This window comes from Ictalurus punctatus, chromosome 15, assembly GCF_001660625.3.
Source record: "Ictalurus punctatus breed USDA103 chromosome 15, Coco_2.0, whole genome shotgun sequence".
NCBI classification, from domain to species: Eukaryota; Metazoa; Chordata; class Actinopteri; order Siluriformes; family Ictaluridae; genus Ictalurus; species Ictalurus punctatus.
In genome coordinates this window covers 89,955-102,858 of record NC_030430.2, presented here as the reverse complement: position 1 = coordinate 102,858, position 12,904 = coordinate 89,955, and the positions used below count along the sequence as shown (strand labels likewise).

The window sequence follows — 12,904 nt, the reverse complement described above, 5'->3', positions numbered from 1 at the left end:
TCAGACGAGATTACAGCACTGACGAGTAGCCAAGCACAGGGCATAGGTTGTGCTTCACAACATCCACTCCACCACTGCAAAACTTCAGACACAACGCCCGAGTGCACTCATGATTATTAGTGGGGACTTCAACCATGTCCCCCTCTCTAAAACCCTTACAGACTTCACACAATATGTAAAATGCAAATCAAGGGAGAATAAAATCTTGGACCAGCTGTATACCGATGTTTAGGGGCCATACAACTCCACTATCCTTCCCCTTCTGGGCATGTATATGATGGCAGCCCATAGGAAGCCATCATATACTTTTAATGAAATTTGGCATTGTGATAGAGGAACACAGTCTCAGCTACTGCCACAACAATTTTGGTGTATGCAACTAAAGCCCTATAGTTGCTGTTTAGTGGTTATTTTCTGCCACATTAGATTTTCAAATAAATATGAAATCAAATAATATGACCCAAAATACTTTTGTTTAGAGCTTAAAAATATGTTCAGTGAGAGGCATGAATTTGTCCAATAGTTGCTGCAAGCCTTTTATAATTGACCAATTGTGTGTGAGAAGGCAGGAACTACAGAGAGGGGTTAAAGCAATGCAAACATGTGCACACATCATGCAGTATTAGACCATAAGCACATCATAATGAAACTAAAGCTGAGTCCCGGTCATTTTCTCAAATTTATAAATCCTGGCTGTACACTTTTTTAATGTCCATAAAAGAGGACATAAGGTCACTCTAACAAAAGCATTTCAGAGAACAATTTGTGTTAATTCATGCATGCAGCAGGTGGTTGCTCATGTGAGTCATGACTGGCAAGATCAAGCAGCTGTCTATATTGTGTTATGTCAAAAGATTAATCTTTGGTTTTAAAGGGGGAAAAAATGTAATCCTGATAGTATTCCTTTTTTTTATTTATTTATTTATTTTTTAAATGTACCTGTAATTTGATTATTTTATTTTTTGTAGTGACTGTAATGGATTACAGTTACCAGTTTTTTGTGTCCTGAGTACATAACACTCTTACATGTATTTCATTACTCCGCAAGCCTGGAGATAATACAACAATAACATTAACACATAGGCAAACAAACAAATGGCAGAAACAGCATAGTTAGTGCAAAGCATAGAAGCGTAGCAGAGAAACATAGCAAAGCACACACCTGCAACCACCTAGAAAATGCAACCAGGACACTAATTCAATAACCAGTATGTGTCCAAGTGTGTGTGGGAGAGCCAAAGGGCTGGCTGGCCATCACCGCCATGCGTACTTCAAAGCTAGCTAGACCAATCTTTGAAGGTGAATATTACACTGTCCTAACAGACTCCAAAGGTTTTTCTTTATTTTTTGTTTAACTCCCCTCTAGGGGGCACTATCGGGGCAGATTTTGTGATTTGACCCTCATTTCAGTGTTTTAAAATCGATATTTACATTTTCAGCATTCGTTATTTAGCATTAATAGCAATAATCAGGGGTGAACTGGGGCCAAAAAGTGGCCCTGGACTTTCTGGCCCAGCGTGGACCACCACACCTGCACAAACAACATAACACACCGGCTCATTGATGGTTAGACCAATTTTTAATACATACTAGCATAAAAATATAACACAATACATGAATGCTATTTAAACATATTAATTTGAAGTAGCAGTGAACAAATATCAAGTCATATTTGTAAAATAGACAAATAGAAATCGAAGAAGTGCCCTGCGATGGATTGGCACTCTGTCCAGGGTGTACCCCGCGTTGTGCCTGATGCTTCCTGGGATAGGCTCCAGGTTCCCCCATGACACTGAAAAGGATGAGCAGTATAGAAGATGGATGGAGAAATAGAAGAACACTGTGACAAAGAATGATATAAAAAGACAAAGAATATAAAACAATCAAGACAGCATGTTAGACTTCAGGACTCAAAGTCTCTGTGTTTAAGTCAAGGCTGAAACTGTATTTGTTTACTCAAGCCTACATATAGAATAGACTTTCTTTTACGCAAAGTACACAGTCTTATCCATCATAGCATACCTAACAATCTCTTTACCGCCCTCGCTCCTTCTGTCGAGCCGCACATGATTTTATGGAGATGCCAGTGATCCTGACTCTTTCTCTTCTCTGCACCTGCCTGATCCTTCCTGATGCCCTACCTCTGGATGGAGTTCTCATCAACTGGAGACTACACCCTGGAGATTGCTTAGGATGGTACCGCTTGAAGTACCATGAAATGGTTTTGGACCTCAATTCCATTTGGGCATTCTCGCTGTGGCGGCTGGATTATTATTGCTGCGATGTCCTTGGGACTGCAGTTACCACATACAATTTTGCACTCAGGTCTCCTTTAGTGAACAGTGGACTAGTTCAACAAACAGACTTCATATAAAAACCATAATGAACTTTCACACTTTCACACTATCCGTTGTTACCCAGATGAGGACGGGTTCCTCTCAAGGTTTCTTCCTCTTAACATCTTAGGGAGTTTTTCCTCGCCACCGTCGCCACACTCACTAGGGATAAATTCACACACTTAAAATCTGTATTCTGTGTTTATATGTCTCTGTAAAGCTGCTTTGAGACAATGTCCATTATAAAAAGCGGTATACAAATAAAATTTAATTGAATGGAGTTAGCTAGTCAGGGGACATCATCTGGGTGCAGTGTAGGAGAGTTGCACCAGTCGGCTGTACAACACCTCAATCAGGATCGCAACTTTATTTTTTAGCACTAACATGAATCCATATCTAATAATTTTACCCCCCAAAAATGACCATTACTACTACTGCTACTATAATAATATAATGTAATAATAATAATGTGTTTTATTTTCTGATATTAATATCATGAAATTAATCTTGATATTAGGCCTATATTAATAAATATGTCACTACAGCCAATAACCAAGAGCAACCAATAAGTCGCTGTATGCAGGACAGCAAATTATTAAAATATTGTTCTTTTTTGTCAATTGTGGTAATTTACATTTTAATTTATTTATTGATTTTCATGTGATTCATTTTCATGTTATTCATATTCATGTGATTCATTTACATGTGATTCATTTACTGATTTGCTTCTCTTTAAATCCAGTTTTAGACTGTGATATTACAAAGGTCTTTCCAGATTATTACTTGCTACACTGTACGAGATAACCCCAGTAAAACTGCCTGAATTCTATAATATAATTTGTTCACCATGTTAGGTTTAAATCCTCTAAAAACAGATTCGCAATTAAATAACATTACTCTGTTCCAGTTCACATCCTTCAAAGCATTGGCATGTTCTGCTTACTCTCACAATCCTCCAAACTCCCACACCCAAAGTCTCCATAAACAAATGAGACAGCAGTGTATCCTACAGAGACCTAACGTTGTCCACAATGTGAAAACAACTCAGAGAGTAAAGCTGAACTAACCAACAAAATTACCAAGACAAAAAGTTCCAGTAAGAGAAAAACCCCTACTGACTTCAAGTCTGATAAACAGTCTATAAATAATAAATATAATGTCCTTAACTTTTAAAGACTTGTAACAAATAATATAACAGTGTAGCACGTAAAGCCCGGGAGATAACACTAATAAAATTAAATAAACAGAAACTCTAACCCGGTCAGAGCATCGAAACAGAGAAGCACATTAACACAGGAGTAAATTTTAAGAGGAGTGAGTCCACAAAATCTAGGTGAAGTAATGCAACGACAATATCTTCAATAAGAATCCGAATTCTGTAGAGCTGGAAGGCCGAGTTCAAAAAAGAAAAATAATAGAAGAGCGAAAAAGACTCCGCTGTGTAGGTGATGCAGTTCACCCCGATATCAAGAGTTTAACATAGTCTCCTGCTTCCTCCGCTGAAATAAAGTCCTTCTGAACACCGTTATATGTAATGCGAAGCCGAGCTGGGTGAAGTATTCCACAGCGCGCGCCCTCAATACCACGAGGTTGACGCCGACCTCTTTAAACGCGGCTCGGGCGGTCTTGGCTGTGTAGTCCGGGAACACGGAGATGATCAAATCCCTCACTTTAATCCGCAGCGGATTTTTTTCTACAGCAGCGGTTGTACAGGTGTCAGCGCCCACTATCCTACCGTTACTGCGCCGTGACCTCGTCTCCAAATCCTCACATTTATTCTGTAACTGAGTCTCGGTCGCAGTGAGAGACTCGATAGTAGTCTTCATGAACTGTGTCATCGGTGCAACCGGAGAGCGCGTGCTCCATTTCCCCAACAGTACCTTTCAGTGTTGATAGGGTAGCCTCGGTACCGACTTTATCACCAGCCAGCTGTGTCTTCACCGCCTGCAGGTCAAGCTGGACAGTAGACAGCGCTTCCCTGAACATCGCCTGAAACTCCTTTTTAAAAATATCGGCGATGTCCTTCCTCAGTGAAGCCAGCAGCTCGAGCCTGAGTGCGGTGAAGGCAGGGTCACCGCTCGGGGACGCGGATTCAGAGGAGAAGGGGACTAGGTCTCAGTCGTGTCTGAATGCTACCACGGGTTTTCATGTTCTTTCCAGACATCTTAACGTGCCACAAAGTTAAAATTGCAAACAAGGAGTAGAATAAGTCAAAATATATTATATGACCGAAAAGAGCAAATTAATTACAGTTTTAATCGAAATCAACAGCAACACACGGAGGAGAAATCATCACGTGACTGAGGAAGAACGTGTGTAACCTCCAAGTCCTCCAAGGCAGGGGGGCATTTAAACACTGTGGAAATCAAACTGATGCACGAGCACAAACTTGTGTTTATATCCAAAATACTCCACTGCGTGTAAGGGTCAGGGGAAACTGGTGCAAGCTGCTTAAAAGGTTTAGTTTAATTTAAGTTTATTGTGATTATATGTTGCATCTGCGCGCCTGCAGTGTAAATTCTGTAGTTTATTGTAACGGAAGTGACGTGTTAGTAACGAGGCCGCGTTGCTGGTCACGCGCGGTGTAGACGCAGTGATACAGAGTGTAGCGAGTAAGATCTGTAATGTCTCATTAAAACACTATGATCAGAAATAAAATATGTCTAAAGACAGCGAGGCACAGAGACACACGGTGCAGTGAAAGTGTTTTATTATTCATTTAGGACTGGAGTTTAATTCTGTGCTTTTTGTGCATCCATAAAAAATAATGCATAAATACTATAAAATACATTTTATATATAATACGGATATTATTTTTTATAGAATTTATGCATTATTTTTATGGATGCACAAAAAGCACCGAATTAAACTACAGTCCTAAATGAATAATATATGTTCTGGGGTGTGTGTGTTGGGTTCTTTTCTGTTTTGGACAAACAGTTGTGTAAAGTTTTATTTTGAAGTTTATATTTGTAACACTCGGTTGGTGGATTTTACTTTCAATAAACAAAAAAAATGCTACTGAAAGTTTGCCCCGCCCCATCCGATTAATCTAAAAAATAACTTAAAAGAAGCCGCAGGTATTAAGCTCTATAACCGTCTATAACCATCATCTGTTTGACAGTTTGTCAAACATGAAGTGTCTCTCTCAGAATACTGTCTTGGCAATATTTAACCCCCATAACCTTTAAGGTGCAGATAGGATTACAACTTCTTTGGTTGATTTGAATAGAAAAACCTACACGATAAGCAGGTCAGAATTGGGTCTTCGTGTCCGATTATCTCAAGTAGTTTTGTTATGCCCAGATCTTCAATTATCTTTCCAGATGGTTACAAACCAGAGATCAGTATCCGTGCGTCTTCAATAGCAAGTAGTAATGCTGCACCAGCTGGGAGCTTAGAGTAGCCATTCTCTGAGATGTTTTCTATCAGTAGGTAACCTCCAGGCTTCTGTAAAGCCACTCCATGGAGATGAGAGAAGAGCAGTGGCAAATCCTTTGGAAGAGTATAATGAGAGGCCAAACTTAACATGGTGGGGATGTCTGACTTCTTTGAATACTCAAAAATGGCAGTCATGTATTTGGAGAGGTCCTGACCTAGAGATTTGGCACGTAATATCTCTTCTCCAATTATGGCTATAATGGCTAAAGAGGTATTTGTCTTTTGGTCCACTTCTTCTTCTCTGTGTTTATGCTGTCTCTTGTTGAGACTCTTGGAGCAGATGACGAGCACAAAGTCACTCTCCTTTATCTTCCTGCAATACCACCCCAAATCTCCCTCCTCGGTCATACTTAAGGCATCCCACATATCCAAATGTACCTGACGGGTAAATTAACATGATCACTCTATCATGAAAACATACATATACATCAAACACATAATTCTACTACTTCTTAACGTTTCAAATGTTATAAGATACTTTAACTGGTTTAACACTGTTTTTACCTCAGTAGCCATATGCTTTTGCACAAACGTTGCCAATTGCAAGACAACCTTTACATGGGCAGAACCGTCACTGCTTGAGTAGCAAATCAGGAGTCGCGGAGGATTGGGCTTGTTGGCTACTGGTACAAACTGATGCTCTGTATAGTCATCATAATATTCCTCATTTATGTCTGAGAAAAATAATTATTGAGTAGGTTAGAGGAAGACTGAAGGGGCATTATGCACAATAACTATGAGTTAATTGTACAGACACATTACTTCTAAGTAAAGTATGATTAATTTTGCAGTACTGGAAAATAATAATAATAATAATAATAATAATAATAATAATAATAATAATAATAAAAATTGTTAACCTGATGGAATCTCAGTCTTTGCTGACTTTTTCTTCTGTTTTTTCTGCCAGTGAATAGCAAAGATGAAAGTTAAGGAGGCTGCTAGTAGAACACCCACAGAGAAGAGTACTGCTAAAGAGACAACCTCCTTGTGTAAAGTTAAAGGCTCTGGGGAATAAAAGGCAGGAAACATAATGGAATTCAGTATCTTTCTGCATTACAGTCTATAGTTTCACTTACAGTGTATTAGAGCAAGGGCAAATTGTAATGATATATGATGGATGGTAATTATAAAACTGAATGTTGAACCAACATAATTTCAGAAATAACATACTCACTAGCCATTTTATTAGGAACACTGGTACATCTGCACATTTATGCAATTATCCAATCAGTCAATCGTGTGGCAGTAGCACAATGCATAAAATCATGCAGAGTTTAAAGGCAAGAGCTTCAATTAATATTCATACAAACATGCAAATGGGGAAATGTGATCTCAGTGACTTTCACCATGGCATAGTTGTTGGTGCCAGGCAGGTTGGTTTCAGTATTTCATAAACTGTTGATCTCTTGGGATATTTACATAACAAAAAACATCCAGTGAGCGGAAGTTCTGCAGGTGGAAACACCTTGTTGATGAGAGAGGTCAGAGGAGAATAGCCAGGCTGATTTGAGCGGACAGGAAGGTTATGCTAGAAAAGCATCTCAGGCACAAGGCACAACACCTCGAACTGGCTACAACAGTGGAAGACCACATCAAGGTCCACTCCTGTCAGCCAAGAACAGGATACAGATACGTTTTTCCAACCTGCAACTGTTTGGTATAGGTGTTCCTATTAAAGTGGCCAGTGTATGTACAGAGAAAAAGTTTACCTTTTACATTGTGCTGTACTTGAACAAAGAAAGTTTTCCTAACAGCATCCACAATATCTGCTGCAATCTAAACAAAAATACATTTTAATGTATAGCTGTTTATTAAAGATACAACACAACACACTTACTGTCAGGGTTACAGAGGAGTTCCAATATACCGTAATACATACTAGGCTTACAGCAAGACCTATGTGACTAGTGAGAAAAATGTAACAGTCCTTTAGGAGAGAAATATAAAAAGACAGGTGTGTGACTTTCATTGACTTCGCTTAAGACTCACCTCACAAGTGTAGTTGGTCTCTGTGTGGAGATTGAGCAAACGGTATGTATGATAAGTGCTGTTTACAGTGAAGTCCTAAGAGGTGAACCACAACAAAATCCATTACTCTGCATTAAAGCAGAACAACTGGATGCAGTGTTGTATATATTCATTTACAGTGAGAATAATGAAAATATTTTTTGATAATAGTTCCAGATATTTTAAGAGCCTACTGACAGTAGGTTCATATAAATTTATTTTTATTGCATTACCTTTTTGCATTTAATTACAAAATACATAAGATTATTTTGTGTTGTAAACAAATGTGTTTAAATTTTTTCAGTGTGTTCATCAAGAATGAATGATCTGGTATTAAAATAATTACTGGTTGAATAATTTCAAAGCTGCGTGAGCCCCCTCCATAGCATGATAATAAATAGCGATTGATTTCCAAATCCTTAGGTGCCAAGTTAAAAGTCACAGCAATATCCTTGTTGTCCTTGTGGACTTCTAGATATCTGGGATACCAGTCTTTAAAGAGAGACAGGAAATACAAAGAAGTTACATCATGCTCAATCAAACTCTGCATTCAGTATGCACTACACTTTTCTAAAACTTGAAAAAACAATGTTCAAGCAAGGAGCAAAAATATAAACAAGAAGCACTGACTTACCTAAAACTAAAAATATCTAGAAGCAGTAAATATTAAAAATAAATAAATAAATGATATACTTAATTACCTGTTTTGCAGTGCTCCAAGCCATTTTTCTCAGGACACGCTGTAGAGAGGTGGACTAAAGGTGAGTAATTTATTATTTATTCTAGCCAGTATAATAATGTTTTATATATAAGTGGCAAGAAAATTATGTAACGTATTAGTTTTTGTCAATCTTGATAGGCTTGTATATTGACGATATCATGTTTAAACAGACAGTAAATAACTAGGTGCAAGAACACATACAGCGTGTGAAGAACAATTTGCTATGATAAAATTTGTCCCAGATCTCAGGAACTGGAAGGGCCATCACAGTCACAGCGTACTGGGTACCCAGAGAGAGATCTGTGAAAGGATCGGAGTAATACACCTGCACAAAAAGAGGGGCAAAAATGCATAAAGTAGTTCTCCAAAATATTACATATAAACAATAGTGTATAACTTTAAAAAAAAAAAAAAAAAAAAAAAACATTTTAAAGATCAAGGCACACATCTAAAAGTTTTATTGTTATGCACAATTACTAGACAAATCCATTTCATCAGTTTATTTGGCTCAAGACAGGCAGGTATTGCTGTACCCTTTGAGCATGCACAGCGGAGAGTGACATATTGTTATGAAGGAGGAAGAGCTGACATGTGATCTGAGTGCCACCTAAAGTCTGGAGGGAAACTAGGAAACCACGCAAAAAAACAATACCTGCAGCACATTGACAAAAAAGCAGAAACAGAGAAAATTTTTTAATAATTATAGAATTTTATTTCCTAACTATTAATAGCATGAACAGATAAACATTTCATGAAGTCAAACAATTAAACATAATATTTAAGCATTTAGAAATATTTAAAGTAAGTGCCAATTTAAGGATAGGCTGTCTTTTATTATTACCGTATTGGCTAGGCCTCCAAGACACAACAACAGTATCATACTTAGGATTCTGACTTTCCATAAACTCAATGGTGACATTCTGCGGAGCATGCACATAATGCTGGCAGATCTCAGGATTCTGCAGACCTAAAAAAGAATGACACAGCCATGGCATACAACCTGGCCCAAAGCAAAGTGTCAGCACTGCAGGAAAATATACAACAATGGTCTACAGGTTGCATATACAGAAACAGGCTACACCTACAGCCCACTACCTTTTTCAATATTCTTTCATTTACCTTATGAAAAAAAAGCCTTTTAATTTTCCAGACTTTTATGTGCACACTTCCTGCTATTTCTAAAGGGTAAGTTATGCATCATGAAAAAGGAAATCAAAATGTCAATCTGCAAAAAATTTATAAAATGTCTGGAGCCAATGGATTTATACCCCTAGTGTCTCAGGCTCTATATTACTTTGATAAATGAATATCTACACTTTTATCCAAAACACTTTCTTTTTTTGTGCTTTTATATGTCTGGAATTAAGTGTCTCCTTTATATTTCAGACATATACAACCTTTCCATGCCTGTAAAAGAAACCTGGTTTTGAACTGCTATCCCTGTACCTTAATGGAACAGCTAAATATACACTCGGCAAAAAAAAATAAACGTCTAACATTCAACTGCTTTTTTCCCCCCAGCAAATTTCTTAATATGTGTAAATATTTGTATTAATATAAAAACATTCAACAACTGAAAAATAAACTGAACAAGTTTCACAGACATTTGAAGAACAGAAATGGAATAAATGAATCCCTGAACAAAGGGGGGTCAATATTAAAAGTAACAGTCAGTATCTGGTGTTCTCCAGCTGCTTTAAGCACCACAGTGCATCTCATCCTCATGGACTGCACAGTGGATGTGGACTCTACATGGATTAGTCAGTTCTTGCTGTGGGAGGTTACCCCACTCTTCCACCAAGTCATTTGCAAGTTCTCGAACACATCTCGGGAGGACACACGATTACATGTAGTTTTCCACTGCGAGGACGATCAGCTGTCCTTCCTGTCTCCCTGTAGCACTGTCTTAGGCATCTTACATTACAGACATTGCAGTTAATTGCTCTGAACACATCTGCTCATGGAGTACTCACGCCTCCCTGCAGCAGGTCTATGGCATGTTCACGCAGGTGAGCAGGAACTCTAGGCATCTTTCTTCTGGTGTTTTTCAGAGTCAGTAGAAAGGTCTCTTTAGTGTCCTAACTTATTGTAACTGTGACCTTAATTGTGTATGGCCTGTAAACTGTTAGTGCCTTAAGGACTGTTCCACAGGTGAAGTAATGTGCAATAATTGTTTATGGTTCATTGAACAAGCTGAAAAACATTGTTTAAACCCTTTCCAATAAGGATCTGTAAAGCTTATTTGGATTTTACAAAATAATCTTTAAAATACAGTCACCTGAAAACGGGACGTTTCTATTTTTGCTGAGTTTATTTAGAGGAGATTGCCAAGTACCCTATTCTTGTACAAAAAACAACACCCCCCGCCCCCTCCCCGTAAACCCAGCCAGAATTAGTAAACTACAGTTATCTATATTTTTTCTCATAGTTAATAGTTTATCAAGGTGGACATACTGTAGCTTTTAGCCTTCTACTACACCAAGGGGAAAATTATGTTCCTATGTTCATGATATCCTTCTGCCTGAACTGCATGATACAAATGCTACACTTCTCACTGCTTCTTCTTACAGAATAGTGCTGGTATGGAAAAATTTCATTAAGAGTGTTTCAGATGTGTCCAACTTACGTGCAAAGAGACCAGCAGAGTTAACTCCAAGTGTAGTTTCAACATCACCTTTGCTGATTCTGCAATACTCACATCCTGGGGATCCCTGAAGTAATGAAACCATGATAAATGTGAATCTTATTAAAATACAAAAGCCTGCTAATAGTAGGCCATTGAGTTACAGCTGCAGGTGGTATCACTGAGAAAAAGTACATTTTAATATTTATACAAGATAAATATTATTTATGTAAACCTACAAAAACGTGAATAACTAATCAAGCATGCCACCTTCATGTTCTAGAAGGGGCCACTAATTCTCCTTATATAGGAGACATGAGATGAATTTACTACTTGCCAGCTACCACTTGACAGATTATTGTGAGGATTACAGATACACAAAATATGACTAAAAATATCTAAAATTAAATAGGTAACACAACATTTAATTTTGATAGATGTTGCTACATTCAGTGCTAAGAACTGCACAGATTAAGACACAGATTAACCTACCAAATTATTTTAGACCCGTATCTTACCTGGCAAACACACTGCAGTGTACATTTCTGAGGTCTGAAAGATGTCTGGAACCCCTGGCCTATCATAAATACAATAATCAACAAGAGCAGAGATGATTTGTCTTGCCACATTCTATCCTGTGTTCCCCTTGATTATTTCTTTGGTCTTTTAGGACAGAGAACTTGTTTTAGAATAAAAACAGAAAAAGACGCTGAATAAGTACACAAAAGTGTCAGCATAAAAAAAGAAAGAACGTCAACGAGAGCATTCTTTAGAACACAACAACAGGGGTTGGAGGAGTGGTAGCCTAAGGTAAAAGGCGTTTACCCACAGTCCAGGTATTTCTTGTTATACAAGCAGTTCTTGTCGAACATTTGCTCTGCAGTGTGGCAAAATATACACTTGTGCTGACCTGGAACACAAATCTGCAAACACAATATTGCAAAGGGCTTTTGTGAAATAAAAGACAACTTTATTTGCGGGCTGATAGTGAAGTGATATTATATGAGAAAATACATTATATCGTTAAGTAACATAATATAATAACATTATATACAGTGTTTTGTGAACCATTAAGAATTTTCCATCTCTGCATAAACAATTGCAGTTATTTTGAAGGTGAAGTTAGAGTCAGGTGTTTTCAGTCAATGGGATGACAATCAGGTGTGAGTGAGCTCCCTGTTTTATTTAAAGAACAGGGATCTATAACAGTCTGATCTTTACAACACATGTCTAGAAGTGTGTCATGGTAAGAACAAATGAGATTTCTGAGGACCTCAGAAAAAGATTTGTTGATCCTCAGGCTGGAAAAGGTTACAAAATGATCTCTATAGGAGTTTGGCCTCCACCAATACACAGTCAGACAGATTATCTACAAATGGAGGAAATTCAAGAGCATTGTTACCATCCCCAGGAGTGGTCAACCAACAAAGATCACTCCAAGAGCAAGACATAATAGTAATAGTCTGTGAAGTCACAAAGGAACCCAGGGTAACTTCTAAGCAACTAAAGGCCTTTCTCACATTGGACAATGTTAATGTTAATGTTCATGAGTCCACTATCAGGAGAACACTGAACAATGTTGTTGCTGCCTGTCTTCATTTACTAAAGACTTCATTTACTAAGACAAGCCAGAAGGCTATTAGAAAAATGTTTTGTGGACGATGAGAGCTTTTTGGTTTAAAATGAAAAGTGTTATGTTTGTTGAAAGGAAAACACTGCACTGAATTCCAGTATAAGAACCTCATCCCCTGTGTGAAACAAGGTAGTATCATG

The 12,904-nt window shown here is 37.9% G+C and overlaps 1 protein-coding gene across 2 annotated transcripts; it reads right to left on the bottom strand.

The window, feature by feature from the left end:
- Window positions 1–1,560: 1,560 nt before the first annotated feature.
- si:ch211-207e14.4 (interleukin-17 receptor D) lies at window positions 1,561–12,041 on the bottom strand. Of its 2 annotated transcripts, XR_008398042.1 has the most exons (13): window positions 11,650–12,041; window positions 11,135–11,219; window positions 9,350–9,508; window positions 9,042–9,160; window positions 8,710–8,833; window positions 8,489–8,527; window positions 8,134–8,279; window positions 7,770–7,844; window positions 7,490–7,556; window positions 6,638–6,784; window positions 6,282–6,451; window positions 5,579–6,155; window positions 1,561–4,500 (listed from the first exon to the last, which is right to left on the bottom strand). XR_008398042.1 is itself a non-coding variant. In XM_017487742.3 (12 exons), the coding sequence occupies exons 1-12, from the start codon at window positions 11,758–11,760 to the stop codon at window positions 5,667–5,669; spliced, it is 1,731 nt and encodes a 576-aa protein (XP_017343231.1). In that variant the 5' UTR covers window positions 11,761–12,041; the 3' UTR covers window positions 1,561–5,666. The 2 variants fall into 2 exon arrangements, 1 of the variants encoding a protein (XP_017343231.1); XM_017487742.3 differs by having other exon boundaries at window positions 1,561–6,155.
- Between the last annotated feature and the right edge of the window lie 863 nt (window positions 12,042–12,904).

What these genes read in the sequence shown, in the direction of transcription:
- si:ch211-207e14.4 (XM_017487742.3), bottom strand. Translation starts at nt 11,760, where the DNA reads ATGTGGCAAGACAAATCATCTCTGCTCTTGTTGATTATTGTATTTATG. An exon ending in CCGCTGTGCATGCTCAAAGG is followed by an intron (nt 8,834 to 9,041) that starts GTACAGCAATAC and finishes CTTTTTGTGCAG; the next exon opens with GTGTATTACTCCGATCCTTT. An exon ending in AGACCAACTACACTTGTGAG is followed by an intron (nt 7,557 to 7,769) that starts GTGAGTCTTAAG and finishes ATTTTTGTTTAG; the next exon opens with ATTGCAGCAGATATTGTGGA.